This window comes from Bufo bufo, chromosome 7, assembly GCF_905171765.1.
Source record: "Bufo bufo chromosome 7, aBufBuf1.1, whole genome shotgun sequence".
In the NCBI taxonomy this organism is placed as follows: domain Eukaryota; kingdom Metazoa; phylum Chordata; class Amphibia; order Anura; family Bufonidae; genus Bufo; species Bufo bufo.
The window spans coordinates 144,143,007-144,166,241 of NC_053395.1; the positions used below are offsets into that span (position 1 = coordinate 144,143,007).

Genomic DNA, 23,235 nt, shown 5'->3' on the forward strand with positions numbered 1-23,235 from the left:
TGTAAAAAATTGCAAATTTCAAAGTTTCAATTTCTCTACTTCTATAATATATAGTAATACCTCCAAAAATAGTTATTACTTTACATTCCCCATATGTCTACTTCATGTTTGGATCATTTTGGGAATGATATTTTATTTTTTGGGGAGGTTACAAGGCTTAGAAGTTTAGAAGCAAATCTTGAAATTTTTCAGAAATTTTCAAAAACCCAATTTTTAGGGACCAGTTCAGGTCTGAAGTCACTTTGCGAGGCTGACATAATAGAAACCTCCCAAAAATGACCCCATTCTATAAACTACACCCCTCAAGGTATTCAAAACTGATTTTACAAACTTTGTTAACCCTTTAGGTGTTCCACAAGAATTAATGGAAAATAGAGATACAATTTCAAAATTGCACTTTTTTGGCAGATTTTCCATTTTAATAATTTTTTTCCAGTTACAAAGCAAGGGTTAACAGCCAAACCAAACAATAGTTATGGCCCTGATTCTGTAGTTTACAGAAACACCTTATATGTGGTCGTAAACCGCTGTACGGGCACACGCCAGGGCACAGAAGGAAAGGAATGCCATATGGTTTTTGGAAGGCAGGTTTTGCTGGACTGTTTTTTTTTTTACACCATGTCCCATTTGAAGCCCCCCTGATGCACCCCTAGAGTAGAAACTCCCAAAAAGTGACCCCATTTTAGAAACTACGGAATAGGGTGGCAGTATTGCTGGTACTAGTTTAGGGTACATATGATTTTTGGTTGCTCTATATTACACTTTTTGTGAGGCAAGGTAACAAGAAATAGCAGTTTTGGCACAGTTTTTATTTTTTGTTATTTACAACATTCGTCTGACAGGTTAGATCATGTGATTTTTTTATAGACCAGGTTGTCACGGACGCTGCGATACCTAATATGTATACTTTTTTTTTTATTTATGTAAGTTTTACACAATGATTTCATTTTTGAAGCAAAAAAAAAATAATCATGTTTTAGTGTTTCCATAGTCTGAGAGACATAAATTTTTTCAGTTTTTGGGCGATTACCTTGGGTAGGGTATGATTTTTGCGGGATGAGATGACGGTTTTATTGCCACTATTTTGGGGTGCGTGTGACTTTTTGATCGCTTGCTATTACACTTTTTGTGATGTAAGGTGACAAAAAATGGTTTATTTAGCACAGTTTTTATTTTTTACGGTGTTCATCTCAGGGGTTAGGTCATGTGATATTTGTATAGAGCCGGTCGATACGGACACGGCGATACCTAATATGTACACTTTTTTTTTATTTATGCAAGTTTTACACAATAACAGCTTTTTTAAAACAAAAAAAAAAGATGTTTTTAGTGCCTCCATATTCTGAGCCATAGTTTTTTTATTTTTTGGGCGATTGTCTCAGGTAGGGGCTCATTTTTTGCGGGATGAGGTGACGGTTAGATTGGTATTATTTTGGTGGGCAAACGCCTTTTTGATCGCTTGCTGTTGTACTTTTTGTGATGTAAGGTGACAAAAAAATTGTTTATTTAGCACAGTTTTTATTTTTTATGGTGTTCATCTGAGGGGTTAAGTCATGTGATATGTTTATAGAGTCGGTCGATACGGATACCCAATATGTATACTTTTTTTTCCCCTACTTTTTTCCAATTTTTTTTTTTACTTTATTTGGGGAAAATGACGTTTTTGTTTATTTTTACTTGAAACTTTAATTTTTTTGAGGGGAAAACTTTAATTTTTTCACTTTATTTTTTTGAGCTTTTGGAGGTCTAATCCCCTTTACAATGCATTCCAATACTTCTGTATTGGAATGCATTGGCGGCCTGTGAGATCCAGGGGGCTGGATCTCACAGGCACGTCACAGGAGGGGAGCGGCGATGCCTCAGGAAGGCATCGCGCTGCCTTCCATGCCATCAGGTCCCCCCTACAGCCGCATGGGGACCTGATGGCACCGCCGCCCGCCGGATAAGGTAAAACCGCAGGTCTGAATTGACCTGCGGTTTGGGACGATCGCCGATGCAGGGGGGGTCACATGACCCCCCCCCCCCCCCCCCGGCGTTGTGACAGGATGCCCGCTGAATGATTTCAGCGAACATCCTGTTGCGATTAACCCCCGCCGCACCGCAATGCCGTTTTAAAGTTAGGACGTACCGGTACATCCTGGGTCCTTAGGACGTACCGGTACGCCATGTTTGCCGAGTCCTTAAGTCCCTAAGGGGTTAAAAAAGTGGGTTTTGGAAATTTTCTCTAAAATTTCTAGATTTGCTTCTAAACCTCTAAGACTTCTAAAATCCCCAAAAAATAAACAGGCATTCACTAAATGATCCAAACAAAGTAGACATATGGGAAATGTAAAGTAACAAGTATTATATGAGGTATCACTATCTTTTTAAAAGCATAGAAATTGAAATTTGGAAAGTTGCGAATTTTTCCAACTTTCTGGTAAATTTGGGATAAAAAATAAATAGGAAAAATATTGACTGAAATTGACCACGAACATGAAGTACAATGTGTCACGAGAAAAAAAATCTCAGAATGGCTTGGATGAGTAAAAGCGTTCCAAAGATATTACCACATAAAATGACACGTCAAATTTCCAAAAAACGGCCTGGTCCTTAAGGAGGAATATGGCAGGGTCCTGAAAGGGTAAAAGCAGTTGTCCAAAGAAAAATATTGTACATTTTTCCAACCCTGAATATTTTTGTCATTGGATGTAATTAAAAATTTAATGTAGCCAAGGAGTTATTCTATAAAATGTATATGCATAGCACCACCTGCTGTTTGTTATTTTCCTTCTCTGTCCACCTCAGCAACATCGCGGAGGTGGATGCACATGCTCAGTTCCATCATTCAACTGCGACTTGCCCTATCTTGATAGAAGCTGTGACAGTTACAAAGAGAGCAGAAAGGCCGCGCACTCTGAGAAAGGCCACATCCCCTGGGCAAGAAAGACTCTGGATCCATGTGAGGTACAGGGATGGTTCTAGCATTATTAGAGATTCTCATGTGCTATAAGATCTGATTTTTTTTATTTTTTTACATACCCCTTTAATTACTTTTCTGTATCCTTGATTGTAATGAAAGGGTACCTCCAGTGACATCGCCCGCAGTAAGTGTAACACTGACCACAGGAGAACTGGCAATTCAGTTGTCTAAGTTACTGTAAATCTCCAAAAGCTTCTTCTGCAAAACTCCTTTGCACAAGAGACTATCTGTAGGTTGCCAAGGCAAAAACTACTCGCCCTCCTGCTGTAGCTTAATTCTGGTAGTAGATGCTGCTGCATTCATCTATGAATCCCTTCTTTGATAAAACCTTGATAAATGAAGAGTAAGCAGCTCAAAGTCCTGGGATGAACAATACAAAGAAAGCTACTTACAGATTTGATTGTGATGCTTGGGAAAAACCCATTGACAACAATGTGAAGAGAGTCTTGCAGTAACGTAGTCCGGAACTGTTCGATGAGGTTCCGTTTGGAGCCCAGACCAAAAAGGACAATGTTAAAGCCCAAGCTGAAAAACAGTAAGAAAAAGAAGCACAAAACAGTGAGTGAGACATTAGTTAAAGGGGTTTTATCATCTCAGACATTGGTACACCTATCTACAGAACGGACCGCCAATAGTGAAGGAGAGCACACCACGCATGTTCTTCATTCATTTATATAGGAGTTCCAAAAGCAGCCAAGCTAGCGCACTCAGCTATTTTCACAAGTCCCATAAAAAATAAACCGAGAGCACACAGGGTGTGTGCCGCTCCATTCACCTCTACAGGACTGCTGGGTGTAGCCAAACCAGTGCTCGGCTATTTTTGGAACACCATTACCTGCATGGGTCCCATTCTGGAGATAGGAGTGGTTCTCAGTGGTGGGACCAGCACCTATCGGACATTGATCCTAGTGATACTACACCAATGTCTGAGGCGAGACAACCCCTTTAAATCAATCCAAACCTAAAATGTGACTATACATGTCACATATAGTCAACGTATCTGCTGCACTCCATTTCTCCCATTATTCCTCCATTCTAGACTCACATTAATAGTGCTTGTCTATCCAAGGGCAGTGCAGGGAATACCTTAGACTTTCATACAGCAATCTGCATGCAGAAGTCCGACAGGGTGGTGGGCATCTTAAAAAGCAAACCAACGGGGGACCAGAGCAGAGGTAGCATGTGAGTAACAGAAGGCACCAGGTATGGTGACTATGCATGTGTCATGTATAGTCAAAATTTAGGTTTGGACAGAGGGTAACTTTAAAATAGTTTTTTCCCCACTTACTGAAGCTGCAGCATCCACTTATAGAAGAACGCCTCATGTTTTTCATTAAGATTGTGAAGATCATTGGCAAACACTGAGGGAGACTGGACCAGGAGCTTCCGCAATGTCTCCTATAGAAGTAACACAACAGAACACTGCAATATCCCCAAAAAACTGGCATATATGTCACTGTAAAAACCTTCATGACTAATTCAGGCCATGGAACCAACAGACTTTCTCTGAGCCAAGCAGTCGGTATTTGATAACTAGTCTTGCTGTGTTCTGCTTTAATCTATTCACTGCAGAGTGCCCTTGTCGAACCACTGCATTATTTGATAGACTGAATTGATGAAGATGATAGTATGCAAACTAAATTAGTGCTGTGCCTAAAGCTGTCCACATACATGATCTTGTCACAATCTGAGGTGCCAGGCACCCTTTGAACAGTCTAAGTAATAGATGTCTAGGGAAACGAGGATTAGAAATGTCAGATTTTAATGATTTTCCCTCCACTGCAAAAAACTTGAGTGCTTGGTGGAAATAGGCAGATTGGTGTAGACAGCCATTAGCTATTGTATGTGTATGGCCAGCTTAAAAGGCTATGTACACCTTTGGCGGCAATTTTTTTAAATTATTGCATTGTACTCATTTTCAACTAAAAATCTTTTTTTTCAGTTGGTCTTTATTAAAAATAGTGAGCCGTTTTCCCTGCACAGCTTTGAGTTTATTTAGTAGCTGGCTCAGATTTTTCTCTCTGCTCCATCAGGGAGCTAACAGGCTTCTTATCTGTGATCTTACAAACACTCATTATAGCTCAGTTCTTATCTTACTGATAAGAATTTGGCTTAAATAAGTGCTTATGACCCTTTAGTAATTTACAGATGACCAGCACAAAGTGAAAGTACTATTCACACAGCTAGAAAACTAGATTTTTGTACTCACCGTAAAATCTGTTTCTCTTCCGTTCATTGGGGGACACAGGCCTTGACCATGGGTATAGCTGTTGCTGCTAGGAGGCGGACACTAAACACACAAAGTGGAAGCTCCTCCCTCTTCAGCTATATCCCTTCATGCAGGGACCAAGCTAATCAGTTTAGTGCAAAAGCAGTAGGAGAAGCCAGACATAAGAAAATCACATTATGTGCAAACCCAGAACCACAAAGGCCCGAAAAGGCCCATAAACATTGAACGGAAGAGAAACAGATTTTACGGTGAGTACAAAAATTGAGTGCTCATCTGTTTTATTGGGGGACACAGGTCTTGACCCTGGGACATTCCAGAGCAGTCCCTGAGGGTGGGCTTAACTTCAACCCCCCTGTCAATCAGAGAACCGCTGTCTGCAAAACTGTACGCCCCAAAGAAGCGTCAGAAGATGCAAAGGTGTGCACTCTGTAAAACTTGGAAAAAGTATGCAAAGACAACCAGGTCGCCGCCTTGCACACCTGAAGGGCTGAAGCCCCATGATGCACCGCCCAAGAGGCCCCCACTGCCCGAGCCGAATGAGCAGTCACCTGGAAGTGCAGAGACTCGATCCGTAATGTTGTACGCTTGCACAATAGCCAAACGAACCCATCCGGAAATGGAAGTCTTTGACGCTGCCAGCCCTAGTCTCGGCCCCTCTGGAAACACGAACAGGGAATCCGTCCGCCTGAAAGATGCCGTCTGGGACAGATAGGAAGGGCGACCGACATGACAGAGCCGCGAGTTCCGACACTCTACGGACAGAAGTAATTGCAACCAAAAAAAGCCACCTTATAAGACAGGAAGCACAGCAACACCTGCTGCAAAGGCTCAAAGCAGAGAAGATTGGAGAGCGTTGAGCACTAGATTAAGATCCCAAGGATCCGATGGAGGACAGAAAGAGGGCGCCGAAAGTGAAGCTAAATTTCGCCTAAAAAAAATATAAAAAATAATGGAGAGAGCCGACACTTGCCCTTTGAGGGAGCTGAGAGCCAGCCCCAAGTCCATGCCAGACTGCTGGAAAGCCAAAAGTCGTGGCAAAGAAAAAAGAACGGGAGACAGCTGTCTCCACTCGCACCAACTAAAGTAGGACTTCCAGGTCCGGTGGTAGATTCTGGAAGACGCCGGCTTCCTGGCCCGAATCATGGTCTGGGCCACCGCATCCAAAAACCCACAAGCTTTCAGTAAGGCAGCCATGCCGTTCAATGTAGCAACCCTAAATTTAAGTGGAAGATCAGCCTTTGCGACAGCAGGTCCTCCCGGAGCGGAAGACGCCAAGGTTAGTCAGCGAGAAGGGCGACTAGGGACGGAATGAGAGGAAGAGGCGGGAACACGTAAGGAAACGTGAACAGTCTCCACGGGATCACCAGCGCGACACATGCCAGGGCCATGGGGTCCCTGGACTGCGCAACAAAGTCCTCGACCTTGTTGTTAAAGCGTGAGGCCATGAGATCCATATCCGGCTGACCCCACCTCTTGCAGATGGCCGAAAGACCTGCAGGTGAAGAGCCCACTCGCCGGGATCAAGATGCTCCCGACTGAGGAAGTCTGCGATCCAGTTGTATGTGAACTGCCGACAGTGCCGGAAAATGTTTCTCTGCCCAGCTGAGAATCAGCGCAGACGAAGAGCGGATAGTTTTTCTGGAGGCAAGAACACCTTGGCCTGTCAAGTGTCCAGTACCATGCCCAGATAAGTCAACCGCTGCGAAGACAAGACTTCTACCTGTTCAGGATCTATCTTAAGTGCTCCAGGGTGTCTAGAACAATGTTCAAGCTGTCCGCCGTCCCTGGAACAACGGACCCTTCACCATGAAATCGTCTAAGTACGGGATCGCCATGAACCCCCCAGCATGGAGCAAGGCCATGACTGCCACCAGAACCTTCGTAAAGACCCTGGGAACCGTGGCCAGACCCAACAGGAGGGCCACAAAAAAAGTAAAAATGGACCCACTGCGAACTGGAGAAACCTCTGATGACTGACGCATATAGGCACGTCAAGATAAGAGTCCTTGATGCCCATCGAGGACAGGTACTCCCCCAGTTCCATGGACGCAATGACCAACCTCAGTTTACTCCATCCAGAATCTGCGGATGCGAAGGAAACGGTTGCGCGCCTTGAGGACCATAACGGGAAGGACTGTCCCCTTTTTTTTGGGAACCACACAGAGATTGTAGTAAAACCCCTGAAAACGGTCTTGCGCAGGAACCGGAACAATCAAACCTTGCTTCAGCAGCGTGTGAATTGCCAGGAAAAAAAAAAAAAGGATCTGCAGCTGCGAGAGAGGCCAGAGGAGACGACCGAAAAAAACGGGACGGAGGGGAGGACTTGAAGTCCAGCTTGTAGCCCTCTGTAATAATCTCCATCACCCACACATCTGATACGTGAGCCAGCCAAACATGCCGAAACACATGAAGCCGGCCACCCACCTGAACAGAGGGCGCCCGGGAGCTGCCACTCATGCAGCGGAGCTATTAGGGTTAAAGGACTTGGAGCACTGTTGACGGAAATGCCAGGAAGGCTTGCGCTTCTGGCCTGCGGCCGACTTATCGGACGCTCCCTTGGGGCCGGAATCCGCTTTTTTGACCGCCCTCTGTTCTGTGGTAAATGGGTGCTCTTACCACCTGTAGCGTCTGAAATGATCTCATCCAGGCGTTTACCAAAAATCCTACGCCAGTAAAGGGAAGGGCCGTCAGGGTCCACTTTTGAAGCATTATTTGCCGCCCAGCATGAGAGCCATAGAATACGGCAAATAGCCACCAACAGGGCTGACGAGCGAGCCATAAACCTGGCCGCGTCCAAAGATGCTTCACAAATATATGCACTGGCATGCGAGAGCTGAAGGGCCACATCTGCAAGTTCCCCCGAGGGGACTCCCGAGTCGAGGCCCTGATGTAAATTCCTTGTCCACTCTCCCATATCCTTGCTCACCCATGTAGAGGCAAACACCGGCTGCGGCTCTGTGCCCACTGCTTCAAAGACAGATTTTGCAAACGTTTCCAGCTTCTTATCTTTGATATCAGAAAAAGAAGCCCCATCCGCCATTGGCACGGTAGTATGTTTAGCCAAGCGCGAAACTGGCGGGTCCACTATAGGTGGAGCCGACCATTTTGTTCGTCAAATCCTCTGGAAAAGGATATTCAAGCGTTTCACAAAAATCTCGTTTTCTCGCTGGTATCATTGGGGGACACAGGACCGTGGGATGTCCTAAAGCAGCCCACGGGGAGGGAAAAAAGTCCACGCCCATAGAGTAACACTCTCGAGAATGCTTAATGCACTACTGCCTGCGAGACCCGGCGGGCCGGAGCAGCACTGGCAATGCCTAGGAATCACCTAGCAAAAAAACTTGTGAACGCTCGCCAGGAAGTTAAAGTTACCAGATGAAGAGTCCAGGGCACCAAAAGAAGCTAGAGCATCTAGAGCACTGGCACAGTGGAGGTGCAGCATCTCAAGATGCTTAGTCATCCACCCATTAGCGATCACTAACGAAAGGGTAAAATAACAGTAAGCATGGAGATGTCAATGTGATTAAAGAAACAACCTCCAGTGGAAGTGCAACATTTCGCTCAAGGAAGGGGGTAGCGCAACCGTCAGAACCGTATCCAACGGTACAGGAAGTACCCCATCAATGGGGTTTGACAATGCCTACGTCGAGCACTGCCTCAGTGGTAGTGCAACAATTCCGCCCAAAAGGGGGAACAACGCATACTGCAAGAACTGTATCTCGAGGAAGTGTAAGCACCCCTCCTAAGGAAAAGAGTGATGCATGCTGCAGGAACGGAATCCAGTGGCAGAGAGATTATGCCACTTAAGGAAAGGGGTAATGCATATCGCGAGTCTAGTACCCGGAGAGAGTGCAATTACTCCACCTAGAGAGGGGTAATGCATACGGGAACACTGTGCCCTAACGCCACCTATGGAAGAGGCTAATGCATACGGTAAGTCTGGTACCCGTGGAACTGCAATTCCGCCACCAACAGAAGGGGGAACGCCTACCGCTGAAGTCAGCGCTAGTGCCGTTAGTCCACCTATGGAAGGAGGTAATGTCTAAGGCAAGTACCATATCCAGAAATAGTGCAAAAACTCTGCCTAAGGAAGGGAGTAATGCATACGACAATACTGCTGCCTACCGTGAACGCAAACTGGGAAGATTGCGCTGGGTAATGACAGAGTCCGAATCAGTGATCCCCCCACCCCCTCAGACGGAACCTTCCCAGAGAGGAAGGGTGTGTCTGAGCGTGACCCCTGGGAGGAAGGTTGGGGGTGCAGGAGTGACCAAGGAGGAATACATCCTGCTCTGGTCCGCTTGTGTGCAATCTTTACTCTCAGAGTCTTGTCCATGGCAGCCGCAGACTGTCCTGGTGGGATTTATCGACCAAACTACCCGGGGGGTGGAATGGGAACTTCCAGAGGATAACTTACCGGACTGCATAGGCAGTGTCTTATCAACCAAACTATCCCAGAGGGTGGATTGGGAAGGTACGGAGATCCTCCATTGGACTGAGCAGGCGGTGCTTTATCAACCAAACGACCCCGGAGGGCGAGTGGGAAGGTCCGGAGATGCTCCACTGGAGTGCGCAGGTAGTGCTTATTAACCAAGCAACCCAGGGGGTGATTGGGAAGGTCCGGAGGTCCTCCATTGGATTGCGCAGGCACAGCTATCAACCAAGCGACCCAGGAGGGTGATTGGGAATGACCGGAGATGCTCCACTGTAGTGCGCAGACGGAGGATATCAACCACACTGGAGGGTGAGTGGGAAGGACCTGCGCAGTTGGTGCTCATCAATCAACAACTCATAATGGTGGATTGGGAAAACACAGAGGTACTCCCCTATCCGGGATGCACTTAGTGTACATTATATTTATTTATGATAGCATAGCCGATTGCGTTCTTTTTCTCACTCTCTGCGCATTATTTTTATTTATTCAATTTAAAATGGATGCTCAGCCTTAAGTGGTCAAGAGGCAGGGAGGGGTTAAAATGACCAGTAATAGAATCCCTTGCACTGCAGACAGGATAATCATGTGCCAGCCTAAATGCAGTGGCTGGTCATTAAGGGTTAACATCCTGGAGGACCGGGAGCGGGACTCAGCGAGGTACTGGGGAAGGGGGGGCAGGCGGGAAGGATTCTGCCGGCCGGCCGGAGTACAGAGCGATTCAGAGACGCTGGGACCGGAAACCGAAGGGAGGTAGGGCAAAGTGAAGCCAGTGTCCGGTCTACCTGTGACTGCTTTAACCCTTCCGGAGCGGCGCCTGCTGCCTAGAGGGGTGGATACCAGTGCCTCCGCTCCCCTCCCTGCATAACGGTGGCCGCAAGGTCTGGGCTGCAGCAGCGCGAACAGCCGCCCACCCGCTGTGCCCGGCAGTGTGGGACGTGGCCATTAACCCCCTATGCGCCGTGAGGGGTAGTGGAGGGATGCCATCAGAAATCCTGGGCACAAAAGCTGGAGCCCGGCGTCTGCCAAGATAAAGTGGGAGTGGGGGTGAAGAGAGAGAAAAGGGAGCCGGTATTCGTCCAAAGAGGGGGGAGGGGGCAGGGAGAGGGTTAACCTACTTACCTAGTCCCGTGTACTCACCCCATCTTCCTCCTCTTCTCTTCACCCTCCGTAGCGGACCGGCAGGTCAGCTTTTCCAGCAGGGTCACCTCCTCAGTTGCTGGCGCCGGAGTGGCAGGAGACTGGCATGGCGGGAGGGTCTTCTTCTTTGGTGGACCTAGGTGACCCCTTGGCTGGCGGGAGCAGGGGAGCGAGGCTGCCCTGGTCCTCCTTTATCTTCTGTGGGGAGGTATGCGGTGGATTTTCTCACCGGTCTTGCTCCTTGGGATAACGGAGAGGCTGAGCAACTCTGTTTCCCAACCTAAAAGGAAAAATATAAAATAAAAAAAGAATCAAATAAGAAAGCCGCCCTGCATAAAGCAGGGAGGTCTGCCTCCTACGACACTAAGCTAAAAACTGACATGCTCTCTCCAGGCTGGAGGGGGGTATAGCCTGCAGGGGAGGAGCTAAGTCTTTTTTTCAGCCTAGTGTCGCCTCCTAGTGGCAGCAGCAAGCTATACCCACGGTCCTGTGTCCCCCAATGATACCAGCGAGAAAGGTATTTATTCACTAAACCTAATACTCCAGCCATGGAATTGCTTTGATAAATCTGCCACTAGTCACATGATTTATGACAAATACTGCATCTAGGGCATTTTGTCATTTTAGACCATCCATTTTTGGAAAATGCTGACTGTCTGCTTCATACCTGGTCTAACTTTGGCGTTTGTAACTTTTGTAATGTTCTGTCTGATGTCAAGACCTTGGAACTGCTGTGGGCTTCAAAGTACTCTTCTACCAAATTGCTCTGCTAAGGACAAAAAAGAAGACAGACATTCAAGTCACTGTAGTCTATCAATCTAGGCATTATATCTGTGCCAACAGCACAAAACAATTTGACGCTCCGGAGTCCGGGAAAGCTGGGTAACAACCTCTTTTGGACCTGTAATGGCACCCAAGTTGGTTGAAAAAAAAAGGATTTTCAATAAATACATATACAGATTTTTTTTACATCTAGCTAGGTGAGACTCTTACTTTTTTCTTCCCTCTTTTGGATGGTGTTTTACCAGGGGTCTGAGAAGGTTCACTCGGCATCTGTGACGATTTACTTGGTGTTTTAGCTGTAGCTGGCCTATCGTCCATATCATCATCAGAGTTAGAGGCAGAGTAGTCGCTCTCGCTGTCAGATCTTAGATCCGGTGCTGGAGGTATAAAATGCAGATCCTTTTATATAGTTACATAGGTTTATAAAAGACATTGGTCCATTACGTTCAACCTTTCTCGATTGATTATACAACATTAATGATAACCCTCAATATTGTTTGCTACTAGATAAGCATCTAGCCTTTTTTCCAATGCTGACATAGTATCTGCCATTACTACCTTACCTTAGGGCATTCCATAATTCGATTGCTCGAACTGTATAGAATCCTTTCCTGTATGGATGTCTAACTCGCATTTCCTATACATGTAATAAATGTCTCCTGGTCCTAAGTCCTTGGAATTAATAAGCCATGTACCAGTTCTTTGTAGTGACCACACATGCATTTGTAGATGAATATGAGATCACCTCTAAGGAGCCTTTTTCACAAGCTGAACAAGTCCAATTATTTATTTTTCTCATTCTACAGATGTAGCTAGCGGTATCTTCACATCAGCAACAGGATTTGTCACTTTAACACAAATTGTTGGATTACTGTAATGAGTTTTTGTTGCGTTACAATAACAGCGACTAGAACTGTTAGAGAGACCTTCCATCCCCTTTAGTAATCTGGTTACCTGCCTCAAAATCATTTCTAGCTCTCCTATACCCTTTATAGCAGGGGTGCAGAACATTTTTTGGTCTGAAGTGCCCAAAAAAAAAAAAAAAGTTGATCGGCGGTTGTTTGCATCGGTCTATTACGCAGGTCAATGCAAACTAAAGGGGAAGGAATGATCACTACCACAGTCATTCCTCCCTCATTCAGTTCTATTGATTATGGGTGGCACATCCATGATTACACAGGGAGATGTGCTGACGATAATCATACATCTTTCATTCTATAGAATGATTGCTCATTTATCAGATGATTGGCAGCACAATTATACATGCCAGTTTTCAGGAAAGAGTGCTCCTATGAAGACTTGTTCCTAGTAATTGGCCCAAAAATTGTGCAGTGTAATAGGGGCTTAAGTGGCGACATTTCCTTCTATCCTGCCTCCTATTCATAAATGGTCGCCTTCCTTCTCTGCAGAGGATGACAACTGGTTGTTACTGCCTCCATCCCCTGTCATAGGTTATATCTGTGTGACTGGTGCCCTGCAATAAGCACCTTCCCTTACTAGCCGGAAAAGCACTCATTTTCTGGAAACCCTACAGCTCTGTTGTGTCCGATAGACACACGGCGACCATGTGATTGCCAGATCCAATAGAGGATGTGGAGTAGCTGCTTCCTGTATTCACTGCATACACTTACCGAGCGCTGTGCACCCAGAATTAGTAATAAACCACTTCTGTCTTCTCCTCAGGTCCCTGGCTGTCATTGACATTGGGGGACCCAAACTACTCCTGCCAGCGCCCAGGAGCTGGACCTTTAATACAGCGCTATGCTGTGCTCCGGTCAGAAACACAGTTGATCGCACAATCAGCTGCGTTTCTGTCCAACCACACAGGGGCCGCAAATATGTGTATGCAGCCATATGAGTGGTCTGGGTGCATTACTTTACATTTAGCAACATTAAAATTTATTTGCCATGTTCTTGCACCTGCAGCTTTTATCTAGGTCTTTCTGTAATATCTGACAATAAATCAACAGATACTCTACCTGATAGCCTCTTCCTCAGTCTGTGGGGAGTAGTAGAAATGAATTCCGGTTTCCTTCCCTTAACAAATATAATAATATAATGAAATTAATAATACCAAACTGCAGAAACAATAAGTGAGCCATGCTGCAGGCACTCTTTAACCACCTCCGGACCGCCTAACGCAGGATTGCGTTCCGGAGGTGGCAGCCCTGCGCAGAGTCACGCATATATGCGTCATCTCGCGATGGGCGAGATTTCCTGTGAACGCGCGCACACAGGCGCGCGCGCTCACAGGAACGGAAGGTAAGAGAGTTGATCTCCAGCCTGCCAGCGGCGATCGTTCGCTGGCAGGCTGGAGATGTGTTTTTTTTAACCCCTAACAGGTATATTAGACGCTGTTTTGATAACAGCGTCTAATATACCTGCTACCTGGTCCTCTGGTGGTCCCATTTGTTTGGATCGACCACCAGAGGACACAGGTAGCTCAGTAAAGTCCCACCAAGCACCACTACACTACACTACACCCCCCCCCCCGTCACTTATTAACCCCTTATTAGCCCCTGATCACCCCTGATCACCCCATATAGACTCCCTGATCACCCCCCTGTCATTGATCACCCCCCTGTCATTGATTACCCCCCTGTAAAGCTCCATTCAGATGTCCGCATGATTTTTACGGATCCACTGATAGATGGATCAGATCCGCAAAACGCATCCGGACGTCTGAATGAAGCCTTACAGGGGCGTGATCAATGACTGTGGTTATCACCCCATATAGACTCCCTGATCACCCCCCCTGTCATTGATTACACCCCTGTCATTGATCAACCCCCTGTAAAGCTCCATTCAGACGTCCGCATGATTTTTACGGATGCACTGATAGATGGATCCGATCCTCAAAACGCATCCGGACGTCTGAATGAAGCCTTACAGGGGCATGATCAATGACTGTGGTGATCACCCCATATAGACTCCCTGATCACCCCCCTGTAAAGCTCCATTCAGATGTCCGCATGATTTTTACGGATGCACTGATAGATGGATCCGATCCGCAAAACGCATCCGGACGTCTGAATGAAGCCTTACAGGGGCATGATCAATGACTGTGGTGATCACCCCATATAGACTCCCTGATCACCCCCCTGTAAAGCTCCATTCAGATGTCCGCATGATTTTTACGGATGCACTGATAGATGGATCCGATCCTCAAAACGCATCCGGACGTCTGAATGAAGCCTTACAGGGGCATGATCAATGACTGTGGTGATCACCCCATATAGACTCCCTGATCACCCCCCTGTAAAGCTCCATTCAGATGTCCGCATGATTTTTACGGATGCACTGATAGATGGATCCGATCCGCAAAACGCATCCGGACGTCTGAATGAAGCCTTACAGGGGCATGATCAATGACTGTGGTGATCACCCCATATAGACTCCCTGATCACCCCCCTGTCATTGATCACCCCCCTGTAAAGCTCCATTCAGATGTCCGCATGATTTTTACGGATGCACTGATAGATGGATCCGATCCGCAAAACGCATCCGGACGTCTGAATGAAGCCTTACAGGGGCATGATCAATGACTGTGGTGATCACCCCATATAGACTCCCTGATCACCCCCCTGTCATTGATCACCCCCCTGTAAAGCTCCATTCAGATGTCCGCATGATTTTTACGGATGCACTGATAGATGGATCCGATCCGCAAAACGCATCCGGACGTCTGAATGAAGCCTTACAGGGGCATGATCAATGACTGTGGTGATCACCCCATATAGACTCCCTGATCACCCCCCTGTCATTGATTACCCCCCTGTAAAGCTCCATTCAGATGTCCGCATGATTTTTACGGATGCACTGATAGATGGATCGGATCCGCAAAACGCATCCGGACGTCTGAATGAAGCCTTACAGGGGCGTGATCAATGACTGTGGTGATCACCCCATATAGACTCCCTGATCACCCCCCTGTCATTGATCAACCCCCCTGTCATTGATCACCCCCCCTGTCATTGATCACCCCCCTGCCATTGATCCCCCCCCCCCCCCCCCCCCCCCTCTGTAAGGCTCCATTCAGATATTTTTTTGGCCCAAGTTAGCAGAATTTTTTTTTTTTTTTCTTACAAAGTCTCATATTCCACTAACTTGTGTCAAAAAATAAAATCTCACATGAACTCACCATACCCCTCACGGAATCCAAATGCGTAAAATTTTTTAGACATTTATATTCCAGACTTCTTCTCACGCTTTAGGGCCCCTAGAATGCCAGGGCAGTATAAATACCCCACATGTGACCCCATTTCGGAAAGAAGACACCCCCAGGTATTCCGTGAGGGGCATATTGAGTCCATGAAAGATTGAATTTTTTGTCCCAAGTTAGCGGAACGGGAGACTTTGTGAGAAAAAAATTAAAAATATCAATTTCCGCTAACTTGTCCTGTCCATCACCATTATAGGTGATATTTCTACCATTTAGGTAGAAAGAATCTTTTACCAATTTGCTAATAATTTAGGCAAAGTAGCAGAACAAACTCTATATTTCTGGATTATACACAATAAATTGCATTTGACTTAAAACCTTGCTATTTCACTACCATAAGATTTTTCTAAGCATATCCCCATATTTGCTTTTCTATCTAAAAAGTAACAGCTATAGATCTATAGGAACTCATCCTTCAGTTGGAATGGGTCCCAGGAACTTAAAGCAGTTGTCTCACTTCTGCATCTGATATTTATTATTTAGATAAAGGCAATACTACTCCTAATATGTTACAATTAATTCTATTGCTTCCTTTGCTGGTTGCATTCATTTTCCTATCATATTATACACTGCGTGTTTCCACGGTTACAAACACCCTGCTATCCATCAGCAATGGTCTTGCTTGCACACTATAGGAAAAAGCTGTGGCCTCTCTAGTGGACGGGACTATGGGAGCTCAACTAGGCCAGTGTATTGTCCTATATTGTGCAAGCATGGTCACTGCTGCTGGATTGTAGGGTGGTCATAACTATGGAAATGAGCAATGCATAGTGTTCTGGAAAAATGAATCAAGCTAGCAAATGTGGCAACTAAAAAAGTGACAATAAAATAGTAAATGCCTGTAATTAACTTTACACTGCATGATAAGTGCTCTTTGCTAAAGTGAGGCAACCTAGATAAACACATATGTCATAAGATAATGATGTTGTCTTTACCCCTAGGAATACATTCTTTACTTTCACTGGGCCCAAGGAACCTAAGCATGTTTCTAGAAAGTTATTGACACAATCTTTACTTATAGAACTTATTCTCCTCTTTGATTTAGCCTCCATTAATTAAACATATCCGTTTTACCTCTAAAAAGAAGGTCTGTCAAGTATATCAAGTGTATTTAAAGATAATAAATATATATCTCAACAGCAGAGATAATTTTTAGTACTATAAATTTATTGGAAGAAACAAGCGCTGTCAATGTTCAGCTATAAAACCTTGATATTGTTCAAGGATTGAAGTCATTGAAAAATATCGACTTATGAGCTACTTTCCTTAAATTATAAATAAAAAGGTTAAAGTTCACCTATAAAAAAAAAGCATAGCCTCCTCACACGCCCCTACAGCTATCCTGTCCATCACCATTATAGGTGATATTTCTACCATTTAGGTAGAAAGAATCTTTTACCAATTTGCTTATAATTTAGGCAAAGTAGAAGAACAAACTCTATATTTCTGGATTATACACAATAAATTGCATTTGACTTAAAACCTTGCTATTTCACTACCATAAGATTTTTCTAACCATATCCCCATATTTGCTTTTCTATCTAAAAAGTAACAGCTATAGATCTATAGGAACTCATCCTTCAGTTGGAATGGGTCCCAGGAACTTAAAGCAGTTGTCTCACTTCTGCATCTGATATTTATTATTTAGATAAAGGCAATACTACTCCTAATATATTACAATTAATTCTATTGCTTCCTTTGCTGGTTGCATTCATTTTCCTATCATATTATACACTGCGTGTTTCCACGGTTACAAACACCCTGCTATCCATCAGCAATGGTCTTGCTTGCACACTATAGGAAAAAGCAATGGCCTCTCTAGTGGACGGGACTATGGGAGCTCACTTTGGCCAGTGTATTGTCCGATATTGTGCAAGCATGGCCACTGCTGCTGGATTGTAGGGTGGTCATAACTATGGAAATGAGCAATGCATAGTGTTCTGGAAAAATGAATCAAGCTAGCAAATGTGGCAACTAAAAAAGTGACCATAAAATAGTAAATGCCTGTAATTAACTTTACACTGCATGATAAGTGCTCTTTGCTAAAGTGAGGCAACCTAGATAAACACATATGTCATAAGATAATGATGTCTTTACCCCTAGGAATACATTCTTTACTTTCACTGGGCCCAAGGAACCTAAGCATGTTTCTAGAAAGTTATTGACACAATCTTTACTTATAGAACTTATTCTCCTCTTTGATTTAGCCTCCATTAATTAAACATATCCGTTTTACCTCTAAAGAGAAGGTCTGTCAAGTATATCAAGTGTATTTAAAGATAATAAATATATATCTCAACAGCAGAGATAATTTTTAGTACTATAAATTTATTGGAAGAAACAAGCGCTGTCAATGTTCAGCTATAAAACCTTGATATTGTTCAAGGATTGAAGTCATTGAAAAATATCGACTTATGAGCTACTTTCCTTAAATTATAAATAAAAAGGTTAAAGTTCACCTATAAAAAAAAGCATAGCCTCCTCACACGCCCCTACAGCTATCCTGTCCATCACCATTATAGGTGATATTTCTACCATTTAGGTAGAAAGAATCTTTTACCAATTTGCTTATAATTTAGGCAAAGTAGCAGAACAAACTCTATATTTCTGGATTATACACAATAAATTGCATTTGACTTAAAACCTTGCTATTTCACTACCATAAGATTTTTCTAAGCATATCCCCATATTTGCTTTTCTATCTAAAAAGTAACAGCTATAGATCTATAGGAACTCATCCTTCAGTTGGAATGGGTCCCAGGAACTTAAAGCAGTTGTCTCACTTCTGCATCTGATATTTATTATTTAGATAAAGGCAATACTACTCCTAATATATTACAATTAATTCTATTGCTTCCTTTGCTGGTTGCATTCATTTTCCTATCATATTATACACTGCGTGTTTCCACGGTTACAAACACCCTGCTATCCATCAGCAATGGTCTTGCTTGCACACTATAGGAAAAAGCAATGGCCTCTCTAGTGGACGGGACTATGGGAGCTCACTTTGGCCAGTGTATTGTCCGATATTGTGCAAGCATGGCCACTGCTGCTGGATTGTAGGGTGGTCATAACTATGGAAATGAGCAATGCATAGTGTTCTGGAAAAATGAATCAAGCTAGCAAATGTGGCAACTAAAAAAGTGACCATAAAATAGTAAATGCCTGTAATTAACTTTACACTGCATGATAAGTGCTCTTTGCTAAAGTGAGGCAACCTAGATAAACACATATGTCATAAGATAATGATGTCTTTACCCCTAGGAATACATTCTTTACTTTCACTGGGCCCAAGGAACCTAAGCATGTTTCTAGAAAGTTATTGACACAATCTTTACTTATAGAACTTATTCTCCTCTTTGATTAAGCCTCCATTAATTAAACATATCCGTTTTACCTCTAAAGAGAAGGTCTGTCAAGTATATCAAGTGTATTTAAAGATAATAAATATATATCTCAACAGCAGAGATAATTTTTAGTACTATAAATTTATTGGAAGAAACAAGCGCTGTCAATGTTCAGCTATAAAACCTTGATATTGTTCAAGGATTGAAGTCATTGAAAAATATCGACTTATGAGCTACTTTCCTTAAATTATAAATAAAAAGGTTAAAGTTCACCTATAAAAAAAAGCATAGCCTCCTCACACGCCCCTACAGCTATCCTGTCCATCACCATTATAGGTGATATTTCTACCATTTAGGTAGAAAGAATCTTTTACCAATTTGCTTATAATTTAGGCAAAGTAGCAGAACAAACTCTATATTTCTGGATTATACACAATAAATTGCATTTGACTTAAAACCTTGCTATTTCACTACCATAAGATTTTTCTAAGCATATCCCCATATTTGCTTTTCTATCTAAAAAGTAACAGCTATAGATCTATAGGAACTCATCCTTCAGTTGGAATGGGTCCCAGGAACTTAAAGCAGTTGTCTCACTTCTGCATCTGATATTTATTATTTAGATAAAGGCAATACTACTCCTAATATATTACAATTAATTCTATTGCTTCCTTTGCTGGTTGCATTCATTTTCCTATCATATTATACACTGCGTGTTTCCACGGTTACAAACACCCTGCTATCCATCAGCAATGGTCTTGCTTGCACACTATAGGAAAAAGCAATGGCCTCTCTAGTGGACGGGACTATGGGAGCTCACTTTGGCCAGTGTATTGTCCGATATTGTGCAAGCATGGCCACTGCTGCTGGATTGTAGGGTGGTCATAACTATGGAAATGAGCAATGCATAGTGTTCTGGAAAAATGAATCAAGCTAGCAAATGTGGCAACTAAAAAAGTGACCATAAAATAGTAAATGCCTGTAATTAACTTTACACTGCATGATAAGTGCTCTTTGCTAAAGTGAGGCAACCTAGATAAACACATATGTCATAAGATAATGATGTCTTTACCCCTAGGAATACATTCTTTACTTTCACTGGGCCCAAGGAACCTAAGCATGTTTCTAGAAAGTTATTGACACAATCTTTACTTATAGAACTTATTCTCCTCTTTGATTAAGCCTCCATTAATTAAACATATCCGTTTTACCTCTAAAGAGAAGGTCTGTCAAGTATATCAAGTGTATTTAAAGATAATAAATATATATCTCAACAGCAGAGATAATTTTTAGTACTATAAATTTATTGGAAGAAACAAGCGCTGTCAATGTTCAGCTATAAAACCTTGATATTGTTCAAGGATTGAAGTCATTGAAAAATATCGACTTATGAGCTACTTTCCTTAAATTATAAATAAAAAGGTTAAAGTTCACCTATAAAAAAAAAGCATAGCCTCCTCACACGCCCCTACAGCTATCCTGTCCATCACCATTATAGGTGATATTTCTACCATTTAGGTAGAAAGAATCTTTTACCAATTTGCTTATAATTTAGGCAAAGTAGCAGAACAAACTCTATATTTCTGGATTATACACAATAAATTGCATTTGACTTAAAACCTTGCTATTTCACTACCATAAAATTTTTCTAAGCATATCCCCATATTTGCTTTTCTATCTAAAAAGTAACAGCTATAGATCTATAGGAACTCATCCTTCAGTTAGAATGGGTCCCAGGAACTTAAAGCAGTTGTCTCACTTCTGCATTTGATATTTATTATTTAGATAAAGGCAATACTACTCCTAATATATTACAATTAATTCTATTGCTTCCTTTGCTGGTTGCATTCATTTTCCTATCATATTATACACTGCGTGTTTCCACGGTTACAAACACCCTGCAATCCATCAGCAATGGTCTTGCTTGCACACTATAGGAAAAAGCAATGGCCTCTCTAGTGGACGGGACTATGGGAGCTCACTTTGGCCAGTGTATTGTCCGATATTGTGCAAGCATGGCCATTGCTGCTGGATTGTAGGGTGGTCATAACTATGGAAATGAGCAATGCATAGTGTTCTGGAAAAATGAATCAAGCTAGCAAATGTGGCAACTAAAAAAGTGACCATAAAATAGTAAATGCCTGTAATTAACTTTACACTGCATGATAAGTGCTCTTTGCTAAAGTGAGGCAACCTAGATAAACACATATGTCATAAGATAATAATGTCTTTACCCCTAGGAATCCATTCTTTACTTTCACTGGGCCCAAGGAACCTAAGCATGTTTCTAGAAAGTTATTGACACAATCTTTACTTATAGAACTTATTCTCCTCTTTGATTTAGCCTCCATTAATTAAACATATCCGTTTTACTTTTAAAGAGAAGGTCTGTCAAGTATATCAAGTGTATTTAAAGATAATAAATATATATCTCAACAGCAGAGATAATTTTTAGTACTATAAATTTATTGGAAGAAACAAGCGCTGTCAATGTTCAGCTATAAAACCTTGATATTGTTCAAGGATTGAAGTCATTGAAAAATATCGACTTATGAGCTACTTTCCTTAAATTATAAATAAAAAGGTTAAAGTTCACCTATAAAAAAAAAGCATAGCCTCCTCACACGCCCCTACAGCTATCCTGTCCATCACCATTATAGGTGATATTTCTACCATTTAGGTAGAAAGAATATTTTACCAATTTGCTTATAATTTAGGCAAAGTAGCAGAACAAACTATATATTTCTGGATTATACACAATAAATTGCATTTGACTTAAAACCTTGCTATTTCACTACCATAAGATTTTTCTAAGCATATCCCCATATTTGCTTTTCTATCTAAAAAGTAACAGCTATAGATCTATAGGAACTCATCCTTCAGTTGGAATGGGTCCTAGGAACTTAAAGCAGTTGTCTCACTTCTGCATCTGATATTTATTATTTAGATAAAGGCAATACTACTCCTAATATATTACAATTAATTCTATTGCTTCCTTTGCTGGTTGCATTCATTTTCCTATCATATTATACACTGCGTGTTTCCACGGTTACAAACACCCTGCTATCCATCAGCAATGGTCTTGCTTGCACACTATAGGAAAAAGCAATGGCCTCTCTAGTGGACGGGACTATGGGAGCTCACTTTGGCCAGTGTATTGTCCGATATTGTGCAAGCATGGCCACTGCTGCTGGATTGTAGGGTGGTCATAACTATGGAAATGAGCAATGCATAGTGTTCTGGAAAAATGAATCAAGCTAGCAAATGTGGCAACTAAAAAAGTGACCATAAAATAGTAAATGCCTGTAATTAACTTTACACTGCATGATAAGTGCTCTTTGCTAAAGTGAGGCAACCTAGATAAACACATATGTCATAAGATAATGATGTCTTTACCCCTAGGAATACATTCTTTACTTTCACTGGGCCCAAGGAACCTAAGCATGTTTCTAGAAAGTTATTGACACAATCTTTACTTATAGAACTTATTCTCCTCTTTGATTTAGCCTCCATTAATTAAACATATCCGTTTTACCTCTAAAGAGAAGGTCTGTCAAGTATATCAAGTGTATTTAAAGATAATAAATATATATCTCAACAGCAGAGATAATTTTTAGTACTATAAATTTATTGGAAGAAACAAGCGCTGTCAATGTTCAGCTATAAAACCTTGATTTTGTTCAAGGATTGAAGTCATTGAAAAATATCGACTTATGAGCTACTTTCCTTAAATTATAAATAAAAAGGTTAAAGTTCACCTATAAAAAAAAGCATAGCCTCCTCACACGCCCCTACAGCTATCCTGTCCATCACCATTATAGGTGATATTTCTACCATTTAGGTAGAAAGAATCTTTTACCAATTTGCTTATAATTTAGGCAAAGTAGCAGAACAAACTCTATATTTCTGGATTATACACAATAAATTGCATTTGACTTAAAACCTTGCTATTTCACTACCATAAGATTTTTCTAAGCATATCCCCATATTTGCTTTTCTATCTAAAAAGTAACAGCTATAGATCTATAGGAACTCATCCTTCAGTTGGAATGGGTCCCAGGAACTTAAAGCAGTTGTCTCACTTCTGCATCTGATATTTATTATTTAGATAAAGGCAAT

At 42.7% G+C, this 23,235-nt stretch overlaps 1 protein-coding gene across 1 annotated transcript in view; it reads right to left on the bottom strand.

The window, feature by feature from the left end:
• Window positions 1-13,581, bottom strand: part of LOC121007847 (origin recognition complex subunit 2-like) — a 47,906-nt gene extending 34,325 nt beyond the window's left edge. Inside the window, exons 1-5 of the mRNA XM_040440092.1 lie at window positions 13,527-13,581; window positions 11,758-11,924; window positions 11,432-11,533; window positions 4,251-4,360; window positions 3,355-3,487 (exon numbers count right to left, since the gene is read on the bottom strand). Coding sequence (XP_040296026.1) covers window positions 3,355-3,487; window positions 4,251-4,360; window positions 11,432-11,533; window positions 11,758-11,865 — 453 coding nt within the window. The 5' untranslated portion in view covers window positions 11,866-11,924; window positions 13,527-13,581. The remainder of the gene's footprint in view (window positions 1-3,354; window positions 3,488-4,250; window positions 4,361-11,431; window positions 11,534-11,757; window positions 11,925-13,526) is intronic.
• Between the last annotated feature and the right edge of the window lie 9,654 nt (window positions 13,582-23,235).